We start from the raw sequence: 24,838 nt of genomic DNA, 5'->3' as shown, positions 1-24,838 counted from the left end.
TGTCCCTACGTCAGAATCCATCACAGGGCAGTGATCTCAAAAGTCTCCAAGTTCTGGCCAAGGATACTCAAATTCTGTGCCTGACAGCACAGAAAATCATCACACGTTGTTCCCTCCCACAACACAAGTATTACTATTATGTCTACTGGGCTGCTCCTACAACCATTTTATACTCTTCCCAAAGTAACCTCTCCAGAGTTCCAGAACCCCATAAATCTCACAAACACATACCAAAACTTATCCCACAGACCAGTGGATTTCTGTCACTCTAGGTGACTGGCTCCAACAATTACCGAAATGATAACTAGGATACCCTCTAGCTAACACATCTGTCTTCAGAAGCCCTCTACCACACCACTCCAGCAAAACAGGACTTGGGTACGGAAGACTACAAGGGCAAAACAGCCACCAACCTTTCAATGGAGCTGGGCATAAGACACAAGGAGCAGTGCATAAGGAACATTTCCATTCTTAAACAAAGTGAACTCTGCCACACTTACAGGCAACAGGACATAAGGTCTAAGTTACCTGTGGACACGGAGAACACACACCTGATAGAGCAAAGCCCATAGAGGCAAGGGTGAGATCAGGCTCATCTGCAGCTGGTATCACTCTTCAAACTTTTCCTATTCTCAGCCTTCCTCTTTCTAAAACAAGCAGTAGTTAGTAGCTATGCTTGCAAACAAAGCTACAAAATTAGTGTTAGAACTGCAGAGACGTCTAAGTCTTCAGAGTACATGGAACAACAGCTCTGAGGTGTGAGCTGACCCACTAATTCAGATGCTCAAAGATAAAAATATCAGCACTTTTAAATTAATTCACTCCTTGCAGAAGGAGAGGAAAGGGAGGGTCACAGCTCTGCCTAACCAGCTACAAATAATCACATCTCTCTTAGTGCAAGAAGAAATACTACCAGTTACTTTCCTCCCCAACCTAGCTCAGAAGCACATTCACGCTCCCCTTCTGAGGTAGCTCATCTACATAGAAAAGGCACAACTGCTTCGACTTGTAACCAATTTCTTAACAGCATCTCACCTTGGTGATTTGTAGAGTGAAACTTATTTTTCTAATTAGAGTTTAAAAATTGCTCTATAATTTAATCCCAAGAGAGCGAGGTACTTGAAGTACTTAGCAGTGCGAAGGCTTGCACAGTACCCGACGCTATTTTTTAGTGAGCACTTTTCAGAGGGTTTTAAAGAGAAACCGAACTTCAGAGCTCTATAGGGCTTGTAAAACATTTTACAGATTTGCAGTTCTATAGGACACGTGACGTTTTACAGATGGACAGACAGATGAAAGGTTAAGGGATCTACCCACGTTTCTGCCTGGAGAATGAGAAGCAGATCTGGAAATAGATCCGTGGTGTCCTGGATCCCATTTGTATGGTTCCCACACTAATCCCCAAAAAGTCATATTACATCTGACAAGAGCATTGCAGGAATGAGTGCAGCTAATTCAAACCAGCATGTTTCTTTGTGAAACACGTGAGACTCTGCTGGGGTCACAGTATTCCTGCCCATGCAGGCCACAGCACGTGTTCCTGATGTCTCAGATCAAGCATATTACATTGCATCTAGGCACACTGACTCTGCTCATAAATGCTGTTTAGGCATCCTCAGGATGCTCTGTTTGTACCATGAAAGTTTCACCTGCATGTGGTCTCTTTTCACTACTATTTGAACAGAATGAATCCCACAACCCTTTTTCCTACCAAAAGCACCAGCAGCAGCCTCTGAAAGCAGTTGGACAGGACAGAAGTGTGTACTGGCCAGGGAATTTAACCTATTCAAGTAGGTTTTTAAAAAAACTTTATATGGCAACAGTCAATGTGTTGATTCCTCAAAGACAGGCAAAGTAGCAATCCACTGATGGCTATGTAACTGGTGCCTACTTGCACAACGAGCATTTAACTAGCTATCTGAATTTTAAGCCCCAAAAATAATGCAGATGATGGGAACGAAGATGATGGTCACTCAGGTATTTTTACTAGTTTTGGAAATACCTCTTTCCTCTTTTATTAAAAAAAAAAAAAAAAGGATTATCTTGAAGCTCTATCAATACACTGTCAAGAGCCAAGGACAGCGCGGGCACACAAACGGGCAAGCATGTGCAAAGACCCCTTCACTTCGGCCTGCCGCACCTTTTCTTTCCATAACTCCATCCCCTGCCAGCTGCTGCTGCTGCTTGCAGCACACTCCACACGCCTCAGCAGTCTGAGCGAGTGTCAGCCACAGCATGACACAATCTGGGCTGGGAGTTACTATTTCTAAAGGTTAAAGAGAGGTCATTAACACTCATAAAGAATCTTGCTGGTTTCGAGTGAGATTTAATTTGCCAGTTGAATACACATCCTTCCCCATCATGACTGTCCATTTGCGAGGGAAAATGTAGTATAATGCCCAACAGATTGTTTCTAATTAAGAGTGCCTCAAAGTTACAACTCCATCACGATTTCCACTGTGTCTGTCAGCTTAAAAGAAAGTAGGAGACAACTGAAACATTGGTTTAGGAATTTCTTAGTACCTCTCAGCTTTCCACACAAATCTAACTTTGCTTGGTTCATGTGTGGCTGGTGAGCAGAGCTCACAAGGCAGCTGTCAACTGCTGTAAAACAAAACGATACAGACATTAGAGGGATTCACTTCTAATAAAGTCATCATATACTCATTCCTCCAAAGGAGGTAGAAAGATAATCAGAACAGCAAAGTCCCCGCAGAGCTTTGCATGAGAAAAGGAAACTATTTATACCAGCACAGAGCTTAATTAGATTTCTGATGCAATTCTGCCTTTTTTTTTCCTGTACAGTAAGCACATATCTGCAAGAAATGCCCTGATCCAGAACTCCCCACAAAAGTAGAGCTGGCAGGATGCAGGACACAAGCCCACTCTTGGGGGGTAGCACCAGTCCTTGTTTTTATTTTTTAGGACAACATTCAGGGTTTTTTTTTTTTCCTTTCCTCATGATGAAGTGATAACACTTCCTTTACATCACTCAGAATCACATCTGATTTATCCATTTTGCTGCTGATAATACTGCTAAGCCCTTACATAGTGATTTACATCTTCAAAGCCCCATACAAAACACTAATTAATCTTCACAGCCCCTGGTGCACTGTATGGGAAGATTTATTCCCATTTGATAGATGATTAATAGTTTGCCCCAGGTCACACACCAAGTTAGTGGTAGCACACTTCTTTTCTTTGAATATTCCTGGCATCTAGATCCTGCTATTAGTGAAACTCTGTTTACCTTCAACAGGGCAAAGAGTTATGGCAGATACAGTGGGCAAATTAACCATCACAAAAGCAGCATCTAATCTAACCTGTTTAAATGCACTACATGCGTATTAAGAGATTATGATGCTGGAATAAAGGTAAACGTAACGCCACAGCAAGCTCAATAGGGCTCAAGCTGTACTAGTGTGAAACAATAGGACCCTTGGATGAACCATACCACTGATGTCACACGTCCCTGAGGTGGTAGACAGAGTAGCTGAACAAGCCAGTCCATCCAAACTTGTCTTTCCGTTTCACAACAGGTCCTCATGCTATTCCTCTGTCAATAATTGCAGTTGTATTTGGATCCTAAACTCTCCTCATAGTTAATCTCTTCACACGTCCTCAACTGCATTAACTCTCCCTGTTTTGGCACAGGAATTTCCACTGAGAATGTAAATAGCGAAATAATTGATCAACCAAAACACATGAATCATCTCCAGTGCATGCGCCTGTCCTGGAAAAAGCCTCCTTTGTTCTGAGAATCCATATAGTAGACAGGGGAGTGACAGCCCATTTTGCATGTGAAGCCACTTGTGGAAGGATATATGGTAAGTCTGAGCCAGAGACCTCACCAGTTATGGAACCTGACAACCTTCTTCCAAGCAAGAGACAGACAACAGGAAGTCTCCATCATTTGCTTGCTATCTACACCCCTTTTCTTTCACGTGCTCTGTGTTTTGCCCCACTGTGCATAACTTGCCCAAGGCACTAGTTAAGAACAACCTTTCCTCATCTCACTAACAGGTATAGTTACAAGCCACGTTCTAGATCTGCAAATTGAAAGGCTAATTAAAGAGAATGAGGACGTGAAACTTTCAGATGACTGCAGAACAGCAGCTGTGGGAGGAAGCCACTGGAGAAGTCCTCTGATTTAATAGAGCAGAGAGAGGCTGCAGCATCAGCCGTCGCTGCATTGATGCAGGAAGGTCCCACAGCTGCTGCATACCCTACGTACCCCTGTTCTCGGTCTGCATACTACATTCAGTGGAAGAAACAGTTCCCACAAGATCGACACTTGTCCAGACATCCTATGTTCCAGCCGAATTCACACACCCTCAACTGCATTAACTTTCTAGAGAGGTTAATCCCAGTCCTGCTGAGATAAGCAGATGGGAAACCCCACAGGTCAGGAATTTGTCGTTTAACTTTGAACACAAGAGCCAAGATCAGAGAAACACAAAGCCTTATCCCACATGCTGGATGCTGCACAGCAGCAATTGTGGAAGAGTTGCAGGCTGACAGGGATCTCCCAGAATGACAGAGCTCAAGCATACAGGCACGAAGAGGTAAATCGTGGGGCTGCTTTCCAAAGCCCGATGAGTTCATCATGAAGCAACACTTTCAAAATTGCATCTCTGATTTTCTCTGCCTTTCCCATATATAAAGTGCCCAATGCATTCCTAGCCCAGCGTCCAGAGCACCAAAGCACCGTGGTACAGTAATAGAGACAGGAAGCCTGGACAAGATCACCATGCTTTCAAAAAATTGGTGATTTGTTACCATAAAGGAATTGCACATCAGCTTCTTACAGCTCTTTACATGCTAATAAATTTTCCGAGACTGGAAAACATTAGAGATGTTTTTGAACAGCTGAGCTGGACACTCATCAGTCTTCGTCAATCATAGTAAACAGAATACTCGTACCTGCTTTGTAAGAAGTAATTTACAGTATTTTATTTTGTATCCAGAGGCTGAGTTTGTGAAACCTACATGGGTTTTAGGTGCAGAGGTTGAAAGACCAAGCCAAGCTCTAACAGAGGCAGAAAGGATGATTATTAGCAGTCTGCAGCCTTACTAATGGTTACATTTCAGGAGATTTGTAAGGAGTGATGCCAGTACAACTGACTTTACAAAGATGCAATGATCTGGAGAGAAGTTCATTTTGCCCTGTAAAAGCACATGAAAAAGACATCCTTTCTATTTGTACGGATGGAGATTCATTGAACTGATCATCTTGGTCTGGCTACACGTAAATTAGGCTAGAAAAATCATTGTTGAAGAGATGTAAGTGTCCAAACGGACCACATGATGTGGAACCTACGTGAAAACTCCTCACCCACCAAGTAAACTCTGTCAAATAAGTGACTGATTGAGCTCCTACCTTCCCCAGTCCCTGCAGAGGCGGATTCCTGCTCCTGTACCTCCCTCTCTGTCTGAGTCTCCGCATTCTGCAGCTGAGGCGCCAAGGTCTGGGTACCCTGCGAAGTCACAGAGGTGGGGGGATTTCGGGGTTGCAGGCCTATGGCATTCATCAGGCCCATGTCCCTGTCTGTCCTCCATGTGGCTCTGCTGGTTCTGAAAAGAGAGAAAAACAAATAAGACTGGGAGCATTGGAGGCAATATGCCCCAGCAAGATGGAAGCATCCATCTGAGCCTCCACTCCAACCACACACCTGCCAACCACTGAGCAGAAAGGGGCAGGAGGAAATCACCACCTGCACTTACATACAGACTTCCCTCTGGCTTCAGCTGGCTGGTCTCCTGTTTTAAGCTTTCAGTCCACTCACCCTTCCACAGAAGCAGTGTGTCTGACAGGCATAGATAGATATCCCTGCAGTATCACAGGCTGTAGAACAACTTGCTCTTGGGGTCACTGAGTTAAGTCGACAACACAAATGCAGCGCAGGACCATAAACACACACACAGCTTCCCTCTGCACGTCAGCAGGACAGTTTCAGCTCCTGAGGACACAGCCTGTATCCCTTCCCTCCTTTGGACCTCCTAGTTTGTCAGCATCACACATGAATGCACTCTGGCAGGCATTTCTGCTCATTCCAGTCAGACGAGAAATTCTCTGTTCTCCAAAGTAAATAACAGGAACCGCCTCAAGGCTCATTAGCTTCTTCTCAGAGACAAACATTTGAAGTGTATTCAACTACAAAAACTGAATATTGGCAATGCTTGGATGCTCTTTCCAAAACTGACCTCTGGCTATAAATGCTGGGAATGGTAAGGAGTTTCTAGGAAAGACTGCCTCATCACAATCTACATTCTATCATAAGGTTTTGAAACCTACCACACTTTATCTTGCCCTCTCACAGGGAGATAGTTCATTCTCGAGCAGTGTTTCTGCCACTGATACCTTAGTCCCCTAAAGAGGGGATGGAGCTCTCACCCTTCAAGCTGTTCGGAGCAGCTTACAAGACTGATATGCGTTGTCAAAAAAGGCAAGTAATGGCAATATCCACTCATGTGGCAGAGAAAGAATCTCTGCTTGTTAATTCACCCTCAGTCAGGCCAGGGCTGTAGGACAGAACAGGCACAGGCTCATAACTTCCTTGGGATCTTGGAGCTCATAGTTCAGAAACAGGACTGCCACCCTTTTGTCAAGAACAGTTGGCCTAAGGAGAAGTACTCTTGACTGGGGAAATAAGCATGGTGCTGCTTATTTCTCTCATCTTTAGGATAACTAATGGGTGCATCACTGGGCAGACTGGATGAAACAGCCAGCAGGGTTCTCAAGGGATTTAGCTTTATTTTCAGAGTTTAGTCCCGAGAAACAACTGTCCCATGACTACACACCAAAAAGATGAAAATCAGTCACAAGGGCAACCTGTTGGATTTGCATTCACTTCTGCAAACCATCACATTCTTCAGTTTATCCTCAAAGGCACCATTTACTTTGCAGAGTATCTTTGATGCTTCAAGCCCCACATGTTCCTTCCACAGCTTTCTCAAGGATGCTGCTAAGGCCATGGATGACATGTACTTTGCTATCACTGGCAGCATCCTGGGGCACTGAATGCTGCTAGCAGCATTTCAGATGGCCCAACAAAGCAGTACCAAAGAAAAAAAAGGGGAAAGAAGTGGTGCTGTTATATGTAATGAAGACAGCAGAAAGGGTCAGCCTACTCTAACCCACGCTCAGGAGACTCACCCAGGCCGCTCAGTGCTCCTGCTGCTGGAATGCACAGCGAAGACATTCTCGTTCTGCTGGTCCCAGTGGTACTCAACTCCAGAGTTTAAGGCCCTTGAAACAACAAAGAAGAAAAGATACATCAGTACAGCAGGACACTATTCCATCCAGCATGCATTACACCCCCATAACATTGAGGACAGTGTTGATTCCTGACCCACAGAAACTGCAGATCTAGCTCAGTTCATGTCTTCATTACAAGGGCGCATCATCACTTGCGAACACGGAGTACTGCACTACCCAGATAGCTCTGGAATATCCCATTCCCATTCATTTCAATTCAATATTAGCACTGAAGCAAGGCACCACGAATGGAGAGATTTTCAGGAAATGAAGACATACAACTGTGTGTATAAAATCAGGTTACCGTACCTCCAAGTGACTAAGCAAAGAATTGGAATGGGAAGACCAATTCTCTTTGCGGTGCCTGCCAGCATTTCCTGCGCTAGGTAATGCTAAGTAAAATACTGCTCTGTATTCTACATTTAGTTTCTTTGCGAAAGGTTCTCGCTCTTTCTACCTATAAATAAATCTCTACACAGCCTTCCCACTGACAGTCACTGCAGAACAAGGGCAGATGCAGAGGATATTTTTGTAAATTTTCACAAAAGAGTTTGTGCTGGATCAACTGTGTCTGTACCGGAGAAGTCCAAAGCTTCAATTTTACAGCTAATGCTACTAAGTTTAGCAAAACATCAATGCTTTGGCAAACTTTCACAATGCATTTCCTAAAAAGCTGTGTAAATCCAGGGCTGGCTAATCACCTCACACAAACAGGGAAGGTCAACAACATATCGTGAATCACCTCTCCACTGCTGAAGACACTAAGCTGTCATAACCGTGATGCTCTAAGTACACCTCCCACAACTTCTGAGGCCCAGTAGCTCTTCAACTGGAAGACAGCGAATCCAACTTACTCTATGCCATACACGATGGAGCCCTTCTAGTCACGTAAGAGCCCCCATCTTCTCTTACAGGACCAAAGTGATTCACTGTGGGATTTGGCCTAGTCAGCCTAGAAGCCCTGCTCCCACAAAATGCTAGAGCATGGACACGACTGTAGTTATCTGAAGTCTGGGATAACAGAAGGGACATAAATATAAGCCTAAGAGTCATCCACAAGGCTTTGTAAGGCCACTCCCTCCACAGAATCCAAAATGCAGCGACAGGACCTTGCTTGGGAAGGATCCTTTGGGCAGACGAGCCATGGCAGTAAGAGTAGCTCCCAGGACCCCAGGACCCACGCTGCAGGAGTGCAGCCAGCAAGGTGTGTGGGGGACCTTCATAAAGTGCCCTCACTGTTTGCCTGGCTGATCAGCTCAGGAACAGGCCTCCCACCCTATAGTCACTGGTTATGCTGTAAGGAAAATGGTCTCAGATGACAGAAATACGCGCACAGACAGGCCAGCAGCTCAATACACACTTGAGAAGCAGGGAGCACCTGAGGCTCGTGGATCCCGATAAGCTAAATGAAGACAGAAAGCAGGGGGCTCCCTAGGGCACTAGGAAGCCTAGTCAGCAAGTTACACAGTGAGACAAGCAGAGGGACACTCTAAACCAAGAAACAGGCACATGCTGTACAGTGTGAGAGATGTCCCACCTACTGCTGCGGCCCACCTCCAAAAGCCCCGTGGGGGCTGAATTAGCATGGGGCTGGCCTCACGGGGAACTTCTACAAGGGGTTTTGCCATGCCGTGCTGGTATACCAGCTCCCTGTGAGCTGGCCTGAGGATTTCTAAGTGATGCTGTGTACTGGCTGCTGCACTGCAGATTTGTCCCCACTGGTGCTAGCTACAGAAAACAGGTAGAAAGATAGCAGTGCTGTGCGGTGGTCACCTAAGGAGGTTAAAAAAGAAGTCCTGCATAGGCAGAATGGATGGCATTAAAAAGCTGGACTAGCATCACCTCTCAGGGCAAGAACAAAGGACACACCCAGAATCTAAAGAAAGGATCTAGGACAAGTAGTTGGTAGGTTATGGCTCAGGCACAAACAAACAGTGTATGTACATATATATGAAGGCACACGTTGTCCCTGTAATGAGAAGTCTCAGAGCTGCATCAAGAACCCCAGCTTAGAAGAGGCAATGGTAGAGCTGAGTCTGCTGGAGGCCTCGGGCAAGGCTGATGGGGTAACAGCACCCCAGGTCAGGACCAAGCTGGAGAAAATTAGGTCAACAGAACCACGCACAGAGTCTACAGAAAGCAATAATTACTTTTTTTTTTTTTTTTTTTTCTGTGCTAACCCTGTGCTGCATGAAAGCAGCTGCCAGGGAGATACAAATTTTCAATGACTTTGGAGTTCACTGACAGATGGTAACCTGCTGCTGCACACTTACCAGTCCCTCTCTGGCTGTTCATCCTCTGCCCAGTTCACTGAGATCTGTCACACTTTGCTGTCTGCAAAGCAACACAATCCCTCGGCAAGGGAGACTTTCTGACCTGGTAGTCAAATTTTCCAGAAAAAGCCTGGTTTCCTTGGCATCTGCAGCTGTTATCCAACAGAGGTGAAGTGACCCCATGCTCTTCCCCCGTACCCTCCACACTTCATGCTTTCCGAAGTATAGACACAGTCCTCACAGCCGCAAACACAACTCACATTCCTCACCGAGCATCCATGTGCTCTATATGGTTTTGTCAGCTCCCACCTCTAAAACCCAGAAGACTGCAAAGCTTTCCCTAAGCTAAATCACGAGCTGGCAATACTGAGTTCTCCCCTTCCCACAAACACCATGGGTACGTACTGCACAGAAAGCTCAGATCCTGCATGTGTATGCACACATACACATTTTGAGTCTGATTCATCTCACTTTTACAAAAGCATCATGGTACCAGACTGACAAACAATGCAAGGTTAAATACTTCTTCCCTTCTCCCACCTGTTCTGGGGAGGCACGTTGCTGTACAGTCAGGTTGTCGTATAGGAAACTCCATTCCAACTCTTTGCTGTCAATTCACACCTTTCCCTGGACAGCAAAATCAATATCCATTCCATTGAATACATGACTTTGCACACAGGTTTTAAATGCTGCCATTTATCAGCTATGTTTCACTGCCAGGGACCTACTTGCTATTCATTTACTGCCAGAGAATCGAGGATTTTGCTTTCCTTTCCCAGGAGGAAGACCTGTGGCAGCCAATGCCACTGCTCTCTTTGCTGATTCTGGGGATGCTTAAGCCAAGGTCACTAGACCTAGTTGCGATGGGAGTTCAGCGTCTTCACTACCACTCTCACCTGGCTTTTTAGTGTAGACTGAGTACGTATGTCTACCTGCAGGGCCAGAAAACTGGCTGAGAACAGACAGTGGGCACTCCCCACTGCAGCAGCAAGCATCTTCACTGCTGACCTTCAGCAGACCCTTCCTCCACCAGGGCCAACCAACCTGCCCTCTCCCAAGTCCACTTCTTGTAAATGACTTTGAGCGATAAAGCCCTCAGCATGATCTTTCTTCTTTCTTGCAAGTACATACACCTCTGACCTGGCACCCACAGCCATAAGGCAGATATCCAGCTTGCTCCTGATTAAGCCTTCCAGCCTTTGGATGACTGAGACTATGCTATGGGGGCTTCAAACCGCATCAAGGTACAGAGGAGAAAACAAATGTCTGAACCTATTAGAGGGAGTTAGCTGAGCAGTATCATTTATACAAAGACCACCATTTCTTTTCTTGATTAGCACAGATTTCATTAAAGAAATGCCACTATTGTATGGGTTAAGTGTCGGTTTTAGGACCATGCTTGCTTTAGTAATTTGCTCAGATATTTGTACTTTAAACTAATACAAGTACATAATATATGACAACCACAAGTACCTTCGTTTAGAACAGATTTTCAATTAAGCTTAAAGATTTGCACTGGCTTAACCACACCTATTTAAAACAGTGCAATCTCTCTTGGCAGAAAATCTAAAGGTTTTTTTAACACCCTTTGCAAAATATCACTTGATTTTTTTTGTAAATTAGCAAGCCTTTTGCAGCACGTTTCCCAGGAGATTTGCAAATCAAGGCCTGACTATTCATTTCACAGAAGCAGAGCTCACACTGGAGAAATGAATATTTTTCAGGTAATGGAAGCATTTAACTTTTGCTCCATCAAGCTCTAGGTTTGGAATGCTGGAAGCCCTTTACATTTTCCAGGGCATAAGGTAGAAGCTCTGTGGAGCATGGAGCATGTTGCCACTTGGCTGGGGATGCAATAAGGAGGACATATACTGCCAAGGGCTTCGGAGTGAAAAATTGCAATTCTCCACACTGTGTCAGTCATGGACAGTGAAGTCCACTAAGTCAAGCTCTTTTTTTTTTTTTTTCCTCCTCCTTCTTATGGCTCTAAGCTCTTTAAGCCCTCACTGGAAATTTCCATTAGCTTTGTTAAATGCAGAGCTGCTCTGAGACAGGCTTTCCCAGCAGGAATCTGTTCCAAGGTGGACTTTTCCTTCACGCCTCTGTCCAGCTCATGTCGTTAATGAGCTTGAGGAAGATGAAGGGCACAGACTCGCACGCTTTGCTGAGAGCTGAATAAGGACTTAGTGCGGAGCCTGCTAAGTACCAAGTGCCAACGGGTTCAGTAGCACAGCCTCTCCCTCTTCATGGAGCTACGCAGCTCAGGTACAGCCCCCTGAAGAACCTAGGATCAATCTCTAGGAATTAATGACAAAATTATACCTACGAAACAGTACTTACTGCACTGGCTTAACCAACATTTGAAAAGTAAACTGACAAAGCACGGGTCAGCACAAAATGACTTAGACATCTGGGTAATGCCCCGTCTGGAATATTCAAAATCAGGGGTTGAAGAGGAAGAGGAGGAGGAGGAAGGATTAGAACACAAGTTCTTCAACTCAGCCATAAAAGTAAATCTCAGCAACAAGAAGGCAAGACAAAGAAATCAGTTGCAAGCATGGTATGGATGTCCACAAAGGCATAAATAACATTTGTTTACTGTCTTTTCACTTAAGCCATCCCCAATACTGAAGAACGTACCAGTGGTGGCCAAATGCACTGCTCTTTCAAATCCTGCCACATGGGAAGGCCCAACAGCAGCACACTCGTCTGCAACAGCACTGAATTCGTTTTTGGTTAAGACGTTACTGCTTGCAATCCCTCCCATCTAAAAGTATTGTGGAGTAGACCTTCTGGAAAGCAAAGCCATAGAGCACATAACTAGGTGAATATCTGATTTTCATGCTGCCAAGGCTCACTTTCTCCATAAAATAAGTTACTCTTTAAAGATGATTTCTCAGATATACTGTTCATTCAAGACCATTAAGAGCCATCATAGAAACCCAGGTTAGTTTACAGAAGATTTGAATTCCCTATGACAATTTTCCTCCCTTTGTTTAAACTTGCCATTCTTAAACCATTCGAACTGTTTCAAGGAAATATATGGGGAATCACGGAGAGCAAGGTGACGCTATGTCAAGGACAGGAATTCATTGTCCTGCTTGGGAAGGAAGAAGCAGTGCATGGTATCCTGTGCAATGTAATGCTCAGCCAGATTCCAGTTGCATCCTTGTCAGTAGCTCATTCTCTCTTCCAATGTGTGCTGATCAGCACAGCAAGCCCCCTCCCTGGCTCCCATGATTAGCTAGGCAACACTGTTGTCAGAATAAGGCCGTGTGTGGCACTCCCAGCAGCTGCCTAGGTAGGAAAATAATCATTTCTAACACCCTAGTTCATAAATATTTAGCTTTCTGTGCATGCAGTGAACCACATGCAGAGACAGATTCAAGCAAAAACTGGCTGCAGCGCAACCTGTATTGAACCAGCACGTGGGATTCCTGGAACAGCTCTCCTGGGCAGTAATCCTCTTTGACCAAGGAAGAGGTGGCAGCTTCACTAGCACCTGCCTATTTCAGAGCACTCCCACAGAGTATACAGCCCATGTGTGACTAGCTGGGGAAGAGCACGAGGCTGAGGATAGGAATTCCTAACAGGATAAGTCACAGAAAACAAGAGGACTGCAGTTTAAGGTATTTAACTGATGTGTGAAATTATCCTATTCATCACTTTCAGGGGAGCAAAAGAAAGGTCAACTTCTTCTCTGAAGCTAGCAGCAGGTGCGTTTTTACTGTGTAGATCCCTCCACTCAAACAGCCTGCTAATTTTCCAGAATTCCGCAAGCTTCGCCTGCCTGGAAACCAGCAACCATGCAGAAACACATCCTGACACCTACTTGAATTGCTAAAGGTGCTGCAGAAGCAGGACAGCAAGCAGCTTGGTGCAGCTGGTGGCCACGTGCCTGCTTCAGGGATGATGCCAACTTAACTCAGAACACTGTGCAAGATGACTGGCCCAGTTAATTTATTTGATTGTGCAATCCTGCCAGCTAAGTTAAATATGGGGATTCTGAAGAAACTCCCTTCAAACTCACACCATCTAAATGAGGTCAGTCTTTTAAATCTGGAAACACCAGAGCCTAATAACACTTTCCTGTCTCAACAACAGGAATATACATGAGTTTGTTCTGCCCAGCAGTGAGCAACTAAGCCAGATACAATCCAGGCTCTTGCAGCTGGTGTGCAAGATTTAGATGGAAGGCACACCTCTGAGAGTCTTCTTCCCTGGGCAAAAACGTGACATTTCAGCTCAGGAAGAGTCATATTTCAGCTAAGCTGTTAGAGACCTCAAAGAGAGAGAGAAAAGCTATTAACACAGTAGGAAGAGCACAAACAGAATGGTTTCTTCTGATCCACAGGGTCACTACAGAGCAAACTCAAAATGAGTATTACAAAAGACACACCAAGAGAAAGTAACATGAGGAATTCGTCTTACATTCTTAGGGAAAGCATCCTACAGTAAAAATCAGTCTTCCAACATATTCAACGTGAGTGATAAATGGAAATTAAGCACCAAAACATTGAAAGGGCAGGAGAGACTTTCATATGAAAGTGCGAATGGTTGATTATCTTGGAACCCAAGTACAAATATCACAGTTGAGAGGACTCGCCTTAAGGGGCATGAAGCTACACAGCTAAACCTGTGTTGAGAACAAAGACAAGAAAATCTCTCACAGACAACTTTCTTGCCCATGCTAATTTTCCTATTAAAATACTACAGCTGTGTTTTAAAGCAGCTTCTCCAAGAGCTTTGTCACGCTACTGTCAGCATGACATAGGAATCTGTAACTCACTGCTGAGAGAAAACTGGAAACCCTCTGCTCTCGACGCCTGTGCTACCTGAGCTGTAACTACACATGAACTACTTTGACAGTTAGAAGAGGTATATCCCAATTTGGAGTGGCACACTGGAACCATCATTAAATACAAAATATTTGAATTGCTACAACATTGTGAGAAGATGGACAAAACACTCAAGATAGGAAAACCTAGAGTTTTTCCCTTGAAATGCTGATAAGATCTTTGTGTATCATATAGTGCAGAATGCAGTAGTTTTAACACTGTTAACCAACGTGAATAAGAGCCTGCAGGCCAAATACCCTGGAACAAACATGGCAGAAGTAGGCCAAATAAGAATTTCCTGAACATTTGCTGACTTTCTTCTCACTCAAAACCTTACAATATTCCATGGTATCACTCCACTTAAGTGACTTCAGCCACGCCACGTACAATGTAGAGAAATACAGGGAAATAAAACTTCGCATTCTGAAATTTGTTGAGTTCCTTAAGTGAAAACAATTCAGCTTAGTATCACCTTAAACCAAGTTCTAAAGATGGATAACTTGCTTAAATTCCCTTGAAAACCTAAAGCCTTGCTAATTGCTTAAAGTGATTATAGGCAGACTATGCGCTGAATAAGCTTTGAACACTCAGAATATCTTAAGCTGTTTATGATCTGAGCTCTTCCAGTGGCTTAGACAACTTACGATGCTATGAGACTTCAGGGGAGTGCAAATTGCTTAAGCCTTCTAAGGCCTTAAACATCAAACTACTACAAGTCTTGCGAGCCAAACTTACTCTTCAGTCTTCTTTGAACTTTCACTAGAGTTTTAGCAGAAACTAACATTTATGTTGATTCAAAGACTGCAACTTTGAAGTAGGCTTGGTTTGTAGATCTCATGCCAACAAACTTAACCAGGAAAATATATTTAGAATGGGAGAAATCAACATCACAGTGTTTAAAATCAGCAAGCATAACAAATGCTTTTTTTCCCTCCTCCTTTTTCTAAATAGAATATTGCACTGAGTACATACGAGGCTGCCAAACTCTAGAACCAAGGTCTTTGCTTGGTCTAATGTCAGTGAGATCCATGAAGCAGGCCAAGCTTTATATTTTTTTTCTCCAGCAGTTTTGAAATTAGTTCATTAAAAGCGTTCAGTATAGTTTGCAGGGGAAATCAGCTCCCTAAAGCAAAAACCCCACATTTTTTTCTCCAATTACATTTTGCAGACATTGAGTTGAGACCACTTACAGAATCAGATAGAGCGAGGGTTTAACCAAGGGAAAGAAAATGACAAAGAAGCTGACTGTTTTACTTGCTAGCTCGATTCACCAGTCCTGCTGAAAAATGTACGCGTGACAACCAGTAACTCCACAAATAAACTGGATCAAAGCCTGCAAGATTAAAGATGATCTTATTGGAAAGCCAAGGGGATAAACAACCAAACAAGAAAGGTCTAGTATAGACCGGCAAAGAAAGGTTATAAGAAAGCAGGATGAACTGGTATTGCCAAAGAGGGAAAAGACATTCTAAAAATAAACATGAGGAAAATGGTACTAGAATGAAAAAAGGTCTATTTATCAGTGAAGCTAAGGACAAAATCAATGAAGACTCAAAGCGGCCGAGATGCTGAATTTTCTCTCTGAAGTATCCACTTAAAAATATCCAATGGTGCTTATGCAATTAGGAGTAAGAAAAGTCTTTGGTAAAAGACAAAGCCAGACTTCGCAGCTAGTTCAATTAAAAAAAGTTAACTTTTTTTTTTTTTTTTTAACCATTCAGATCTGATTTTAAGAGTTAGAAAAAAAATGAGAATTGACAAAAGGCCAAAAAAGCCAACTTAGCAGCACTATTCAAAAAGAAAGACTTACTTAATTTGACAACTACTCTCTCCTAAGTGTAACTTTTATCCTTGAGGAGAGCAATATAACAAAGAGAAAAAAGAATACATCTGAAAACAATGAAAGAATGAGCCACATGAAGTAGGCAGGGGGGCTTTAGTAAGTCAAATAATTGCATGAAATTTAATTGCTTTTGTAGATAGAATTAGAAAAAGTAAAGGAAGAGAAGGCGGCAGATGTGATCTGAATAGATAGATATAAGTGAAGCATTTAGTACTTGTTCTTAAAGTACACGGCTATGATCTCCGATAAAAAGATCGCTGCCCAAGCTGAGAACCAGCAAGGTCCTGCAGAAGTGCAGTGGCATTATAAACAAGCCAGTAAGCAACAGGTTAAGTTTCTTTAACACTGAGCTCTGAAACAAGTTTTCATTCTCATGGAGGAAAATTAGTCTCACTAACGAGTCAGTGCTTCAGCATATCTTGAAGTGGGTAAAGGAAATGAACTTGCTAATAACCGAGGACTTAAAGCAGCTCTCAACATTTATCTCTAAGATTCACAGACATATTAAATGGAATTGCATGAGGGCATCTTCCACCTAATGCCATCATTCATCTTGGGTATCAAACACACATTCAGAAATAGAAACAGAAATGGAATAAAACAGTATCAGAATGGAGATGCTGTTCCAAGCCTCCATATTACCTCTCCACTTCTCATGCATCTGCAATGACTGAGCCTCTCAGCCCTCTAGATACCTAGGCTTTCCACAATTTGGAAATAATTCACTTTAGTTTTCACTTAAGTGTACGAATAAGAAAATCTGAAGGTAAGCTTTCAGGATGCATCGTTAGTGCAAAATGGGTCATCTCATCCCCTTTTTCAGTCCTACTATCAATCAAAACCACCCTCTACCTTCATTTTAAAAAGAAATACATCTTGTGGTGAAGAGGCAGCAGAAGTCCAGAACATTCATTTGCTTACTTGGCCACAGTCAAAGGCTACTGCTCAGATGCTGCCTTTCAAGAGGTCATTTGCAGAGAAGACTTTGACCTAACCCCTCTCTCTATCTGTCCCACTTAATGAATGTGACAATACTCCCTGGGCAGGTTTGCTAACATCCCTCAGTTACACAAAGACAGACAGCTCCTCCTTCTGCCTCACTCACTGTTAACTCCATCCTCCAGAAGCTATTCTTAAAAGGAAAAAAAAAAAAAAAAAAAAAAAAAAAAAAAAAAAAAAGCACCAGGGCTTATGCTGCTGGGAGGCATCATTGCTAGAGTCTGAGGACCCTGACGAATGGAATCAGGCAACAGAGAGAAAGGAAATGCCAGGCAGCAGGACAGGTTACCATCTCCCTACCAGCACTGATAACTGCAGACACATTGTTCCCATCCCTAGATAAGAGGATATGCAGTTCTCAGAGGAAAAACCAGGACCGGCATGTGCAGACCATAGCAACGATCCTTTGCAAAGCACAGAAATTTCTTGTGAAGGGAATTTTCACAGAAAAATTTCATGTTCATGGCAGAGCTCACCACAACGAATTAAAATATGCACACTGCATACCACTGAATCAATCTGAGACTCTCCACACCTACTTCACAATGACAGAATTCCATGAGATGCTGTCTCTGAACCAGACACATCTTCAGGGGGTATTTTAATTCCATTACCAGAGGCTCTGTCTGCCGAAGAAATCGTTCCTCTTTCACAGATGCCTGCATTACATAGCCAGCCCTCGACAAGGTGCCTTCAACACTTGGCTTTTAAATTATATTCTCGGAACACTGGGGATTTTGGATTAGTATTTCTGAAAGCACATGAGCACCGAGCCCTACCAGAACCTGCTCCTAACTATGGGGGGTACTCAAGATGAAATGATGAGAGACTGATAAGAAGACCTCCCCCTTTCTCCCATGATAATCTTCCTCACAAGGGAATCCAGCAAAAGGGCAGTAAGCAGCATGCAGTCTGCTCCCCCTCAGTTTTGGTATGAGCTCTTCATGTTCTACAAGACATTGAAGAATCCCCATCAGAGATGTTTTTGAATGGGAAAGCTCTTGTTAGAATGTGACAGTACAGGGAAGGTTACCAACATGGAAAAAAAATCCTTTTACATTTAGTAGAGGTGTCTTTACTGTACAAGACACTGTGGATTTCATTCCACGTTGCAAAAATCAAGGATTCATGAACAGAATCAAGCCTTAAACTATGTAGAGCCAAGGAGGACATGCATGAGCACTAGCCATAGTTACAAGGGATGTCAGGCAGCAGATGGTGGGTGAGAAAACTTGGAGGAAGCTAAAAAGGACTCACCTACAAACCACAGACCTGAGTACTCTGACTCCAGCTGTTGTCACTGCAGGTGATTAAAACACAAGACAAGCAAGAAGCATCCCCTGAAGACACTTACACTGCCAAAGATCTACTCAATTCTGTTCATTACTGTGCATCTTCAGGACTTGTAGATGCTTTTCTTTGTGCCAGCTTCCTGCACTTTGTGCTCTCTCCTCGAGGGTTACTTCTATGATCCTTTCCTGGTGACTCCTTTTCTAATGATTTTTTCAAACAAAAGATCAAACAGACTCATGAAAAGTAAATTGCTTGTCCTGTTGGCCACTTGCAGAGGAAGTTGTTTCTGAAAGCTGTGTTCTTTTCCTACTGCTTTCACACAGGCCAATCCTCAAAAAGACAGTAATTCAGCAGGAAAAGGAGAAGGTCATAGAGACCTGCTCTAAGAGGGGTGGTTTATTTACAATCAAATGAAACTGGCAGCTAAATAAACAGAAAAGAACATACAAAAGGTAGCAGACACTGTACTTGCCAGAATGCAACCTTGCCAGGAAGGCATGCATTTTCTGATAACAGATCTTGAAAAGCCGAAACCAAAACCGCTGTTGGCTAATAACGTATTTTATTTTATCCTTATAACTACTGTACTGGCTTATGAGTTCCAATCTTTTACAGACTTTTGAGGCCCATTAGGTGTATTTCCATCTGTGGATGAACACTGCTGTCACCACCTTACTTCTCTACAGCAGAACAGCTCAGAGAGCCAGCTTGCCAACACCTGTTTAGACACAGACCTTGGTTCAAAATACTGAAAAATGCCTCATGGCTCAGCAATGCAGTCCCACCTCCAGTCACAAGTATTCAATTTATATACTTGTCTTTAAAAACCAGCCAAGCTACCTCTCCAAACATCTGAGCCTTTTACATTCACCCAACCGACTCACAGGCTCTAGCAGAGATCAGTTAAAGCCTTTCTCTAGTTTGCAGCCATAACCTAGTCACAGTAAATTTATGCCTTTATGTTTATATACTTTTCACTAGAAAACAAATAGTTCTCCTTTCCTGGACATTTATGGAAAGCTATATAAGCCCCTCCTTACCCTTCCTTTTGTAGAATGAAGACCCCAAGCTGCAGGTTCTGTTAGATAAACCCATTCCACTGATGGCACTAGCAGCCCTTCTCAACTACCACAGCAGTTCAAAGGTAGATAAAAAAAAATCAGATATCCACTTCTGAACGTGGATATCTGAATTTTAAACTGTTCTAACTTATGTATCTAGTTTCTTCTACAGTGATACTAACATTCTGCTATCTTTACTGTTAAGTATCTTGTGTCTCATACTCCAACTGAATTTGTTGTTTTTACAGCCACTTGTATTGATGGCTCAATCATCTATGATCAACTAAAACCTCAGGTCTTTTTCCTCCTCTGTCATTTTAACTACTGAGCTCAGTGTTATTAGTCACTAAGTGCACTTTGTACTATTAAGTTCTATCTCATTTCTATAGCTCCAGTCATTTTCAAGACAATCCAATTCTTGTGCAATGCTCTGATCCTTCTCTGCAATGACAAGGCTAATGTCACATTCTCTGCAAATTTATTCAGCTCCCCCTTACGAGGCATTAGTGTAAATAGTAATAACAACCAGCCCCAGAATAGGTTCCTCAGTAATCTCTTTTGTGACAGAGCCCAGCTTTCAATCATGCTGTATTCTTTCCTTAAGCAGACCTTTACTGGCTCCTTACCAAATTTTGTTCTAATTCTTAGCAATTTAACTAGATATATTGTAGTACCAATATAGTAACTGCTTTACTAAAACGGGTAACAGAGCTGGAGCAATTCCCTAGTTAACCTTTTAATTGTAAATAAAATTCTCAAGTAAATAAATTTCTCAAGTAAATAAATTTCTCAAGTAAAATTCCTGCTGTACCCTACCTTAGTCAAACTATAATGCATTTGATCCTGCTCTAATTGGTTTTAATTTTCCTTTCATTCTAAAGATATCCCGTAAACCTGCATACTGAGCCCACATTATGGATTGCCAGCATAATCTGACCTTCCCCATTTCCAGCTGCCATCAGTGCTACCCCAACTTAGCAATATACCCCTAAACTTTTGATTTTAATTACAATTTCTTTAGAACTCTGGAATAACTACTTGCATAACCTCTCATTACAAGCCCACTAAGCTTCAAGTTATGCTTTTTCACATGTGTTAAGTTTGTACCTCCAATCTACTCATCTCTATTTCCCTAAACACATGCTTTTCAAACACTGTATTCGAGTCACAGCTGCTATTCCAACCTGTTTAAGTTATCCCTGTAGCACTTGGCTTCAAATGCTTCCACTGTGCACGAGAATAAAGACCCAGGGAATTATAACCTTCTCGGTTGTTTGCTACTGACCACTGTTTTCTTTGCCAAATGAGAACAGTGGGGGTGTTTTCAGCAGTGCAGTGTTTTTTTGATCCCTGCTGTTTATTAGACCGTCCCCATATAATACTCTGCCAATTGCTAAGTCCTTTATTTAGTATTTCTCTTCCTCTGTATTACTGTGTATGGAAACTACACAAATGTTTTTCATCCTTCTCCCTCATCTCTCAAGTTAAAGGCATCAGATACACCAACCTCAAACCAAGTCTATTAAGCCAAGAACTACTTAGATGGCATCAACACGTTGGAATTTATCATCTTTCTCTGAGGACTTTCCAGGTTAGACCTGCGACAGACATCATAGTTGCAAGCCGCTTCTTCTCTGATAGTGCCTTACTGATGTGTTCTGATGTTAGAGTCTCAGTGCAAACTATTCATATTAGTGAACATCTACATCTTTGTTGTTGGCCTGTAAAATGATGCAAATCGAGAACTGAACATATTAGGAGTCCTGCTTGAAAAAGAACTGAGCAGTCCATGTGAAGGCTGCAAAAATCCCCAGAAGCACCAGTTATTTCAATCCACCAATAGATCTGTAACCTCTGTATTCATCCTATTTCATGTTCATACCCCAGAAGTTCATTTTTGTTGACAACGACTGTTGCTAAGATAGAAATAAGGAGACGGAAAAATGCCCTAAGCAAATTAGTTAGCTAAGAAAGATTTCACAGAGATGCTGCAGAAGGACTGAGAGTGCTTCCATAACATATGAAGGGATTCCTGGCATATCCTTAATTAGGGAAGTGCCAATAAGAACATGGCACTTAGCTTGGGGATACTATAAGCGCCAGAATGGATACTTAACATGGGACGTGGCAAGCCTAGACAGGCAGCTTGACTCTACAAACCAAGCTTGACTGTAGTCAAGCTTGACTGTTGTCAAGTATTATTTGACTGTAGTCAGTCAAGCTTGACTCTACAGAGGACATTCAAATGCCTTTTCATTTCCTTCCCCTTCATTTCCCCAAATTCTTGTCCAAGTTCATCTCATGAGCAATAATCAATAGACTAGATCTTATCACTTCTCTATACTGAGAGCAACTTAGAACAACCAGTGTTTGAGAAGAAAGCCATTTTTCCTTAACAATTCTTCTGCTTAGAAAGTACAGCAACTATTCTTGAAGAAAGCCACTTATCCTGGAAGAGAGTGATTATAGCTTATTCCATAATAATATCTTGTAGAACTTCATGTATAAATAAGCCCTTGATGAAAGATTCTGTTCAAGTGAATAAGAGGGCTGTTTGAAGAGCACTGGCATTCTGTAGTACTGAAATTGGTCCAATATGAATTCTAACTGCAAATTTCACCAGAAGGCTGTACTGAGTTAGTCACTATTGCAATTGTACATATTTATTCTGATTTAGGTAGTGGTTCTACACTGACCATATGACTCTTCACAAGCACCACATGCCTAATCGCATGCACAACAGATGGAGTCCACACACATTTGGTAAGATCACCAGCAGTGCTGCAAGTTTCTAGATACTGGCTTCTAAGTTACCAAAAACTTCAACATGCAAAGCATAACCTAAATGAGTGCTGAGGTAGCTTAGTACCAGGAAATAACTGAAGTGTTCCTGTAGCATAAGAAAAACACTGCTCCAAAAGAACTAGTTGCACAACACAATGGAGAAAAAGGTCTCAGCAATGTATGGTGTAGAGAGCCCCAGCAACACTGAAAACAATATTCATTTCACCGCTCAGACTCTGTCATCCTGTGTCACACAACACCTAAGTTAGCTTGTGCTTAATGGCAAGCTTACAAAGGCAAAGTTACATACCTCATGGTGCTGTATAAATAAAAAAGAGCTGAAGTCTACACGTCAAACCATTGTGCTTACAAGCGAGGACCAAACCAATTCACTGGCTGGCTCACAATCATGACAAAAGCCTTTGCAGTTCATAGAATTTCATGCTCGAGCACTGCAGTAAGTATCTGGTAAGTCCAGGTCAGCAGCTTTCAACCTGTGGCTGCTGGAAACCAAGCATATCTCTAACAGCTCAAATTTGCTGTTCTCAGTGGGAAGTTTTAGAGCACCATAATGCGAAGAGACAAATACATTACACTAGGCATGGAACAAAGGATCTAGAAAGCCAAGACAGACATAGGAAATAAAAAGAGCAAATGAGATGTACCTCGTATGTCCTTTTAAGTTTATAATCAGCAAAACTAACACTAATTGCGTGAGACTGGGCAAACACTTTGGTAGCCCAAAAGGAGTATCAAGGTTACTTTTTATTTTGGGTGGAGGGTATCCTTCAAGCATAACGCCCCAAAGCACTAAAAAGCTACCTTATTCCCACTGCTCTAAAAAGAGAACGACAAAAGCAGTTATAACTCGACGTAAAGCAATCACTTACTCTGGTCGGCAAATCACCAGGTCCCCTTTATTGGTGCCATATGCCAATCCCAGGCCTGGTTCAGGCAGCCAGCGAGCAGAGTTTATGCTGACGTGTCTTCTCTGGTCAGCAGGCATTGGATACAGAACGTTGAAAACTCTCTGAAACAAAGACAGAAAGTTACTTGACAAGACAAAACAAGGCAGGGGAGCCAAGGAGGCTCAAATTAACATTCAGTCTCCCTGCAGCAACACAGCTGGCCAAGAAGACATGGATGTTACAAGAAACTCCTAATCCAGCAGCAGGAGTAAGCATCTGCTTGAGAGAGCCACACACGTGCCCACAAGTGTTTAGTAGACAGCCAGGCACATCGCTGCAGAACATGAACAATTCTGCCACCAGGAGAGTCTTCATGTCACTCAGCAGGCTGCAGAGCTTCAGTGATGGTGACAAGTGGCATGGCAGGACAACCGGGACCCTTCAGGCTTCACCTCTCATCTTAACTGAGGTGGAACAGCAAACTGGCAAGTGCATGGGCTTTCAGCATCAACAGTTTATTTTTTCTATTAAGAAAACCATACTGTACACGAAAATAATACACAGCTCTTTTCTTTTTAAAACATTTAAACAGCTTCCTGAAAATATTTCAGTTTGACCAACACCCACATCAACAGTGCACAAACAAGGAAAATTAACGTCCAGGGATTATGGATACAGCACAAATTTGCAAGAAACAAATCCCTCACTCCAGCTTCCCTTCCATCTATTCTACCTGCAGTATGGTGAGAGCTCAAAAGCTGCTCAGATTGCAGGCAGCAATCACAGCTGCAAAACAGCACATCCTAAACGCTGCATTAGTACAGGAGAATGAAAACTGTGCACACGCAGGACCAATAGCAAGCTGTTTCTGGTATACACTCGCTTGGTTTCTGTAGTGCACAGGCTTGAAAGGCAAAAACAATGAAGTGGAACAGATTGTACCTATGCAGGCTACTCTCCTACTCCAAGAAGCTAATGTCTTCTGTACAGAACACTGCTCCCCTGCATCCTGCTAGTCAGTGAGCAGCACTGGTATATAGCATAGACTTGGAATCTACACTTTCAATGGGTTTAATCCCCGTTGAGACACATTTTCATTAGATTTTCTAGTGCGTGGGCAACCATTCATCCATCCCGAAACCTCTCTTCCAGACTACCTAGAAAATGGGGACGGTGCAGGACCAGTGATCAGGGAAGGGAATGAGAATGCAGGGGAAAAAGATGATAAAGGTAGACAGGAATGCTGATCAGCCACTACTGTGCTGCTGAGGTAGCTTGAACTAATAATTAGTGGGAGACTTATCAGCTGGCATTATGACCCAGGACTCAAGACAACAGCTTATATGCCTGTTTTTCTCTACAGCTCTTCCCCTCCACCTCACTTCTCAGCTGTTTTACAGCTTGAGAAGTCTGAAGCATGAAAACTATGTGCCCTCCAGTAGCATAACACCCAGAACCTTCATCTTGACCATCACGATGCCAAAAAAGCAAGTCAGAGCAAAGCAACGTAACTACATTATGTCCTGCCATCAGTAACACATTTAACCTCTTCTCCGAGGAGGCCGCATTAAAGGAGAAAAT

The 24,838-nt window shown here is 42.9% G+C and overlaps 1 protein-coding gene across 4 annotated transcripts in view; it reads right to left on the bottom strand.

The window, feature by feature from the left end:
- AMBRA1 (autophagy and beclin 1 regulator 1) overlaps positions 1-24,838 on the bottom strand; it is a 128,198-nt gene that overhangs the window by 4,694 nt on the left and 98,666 nt on the right. For all 4 annotated transcript variants that reach the window (XM_082761665.1, XM_082761667.1, XM_082761668.1 and 1 more), the window contains 3 exons: positions 23,240-23,379; positions 7,157-7,249; positions 5,381-5,574 (listed from right to left, as the gene is read on the bottom strand). In XM_082761665.1, the coding sequence (XP_082617791.1) occupies positions 5,381-5,574; positions 7,157-7,249; positions 23,240-23,379 (427 nt within the window). The remainder of the gene's footprint in view (positions 1-5,380; positions 5,575-7,156; positions 7,250-23,239; positions 23,380-24,838) is intronic.

The sequence above is a fragment of the Aythya marila genome, assembly GCF_965140915.1.
Source record: "Aythya marila genome assembly, chromosome: 5".
In the NCBI taxonomy this organism is placed as follows: Eukaryota; Metazoa; Chordata; class Aves; order Anseriformes; family Anatidae; genus Aythya; species Aythya marila.
This window is presented reverse-complemented; position numbering and strand designations above follow the sequence as displayed.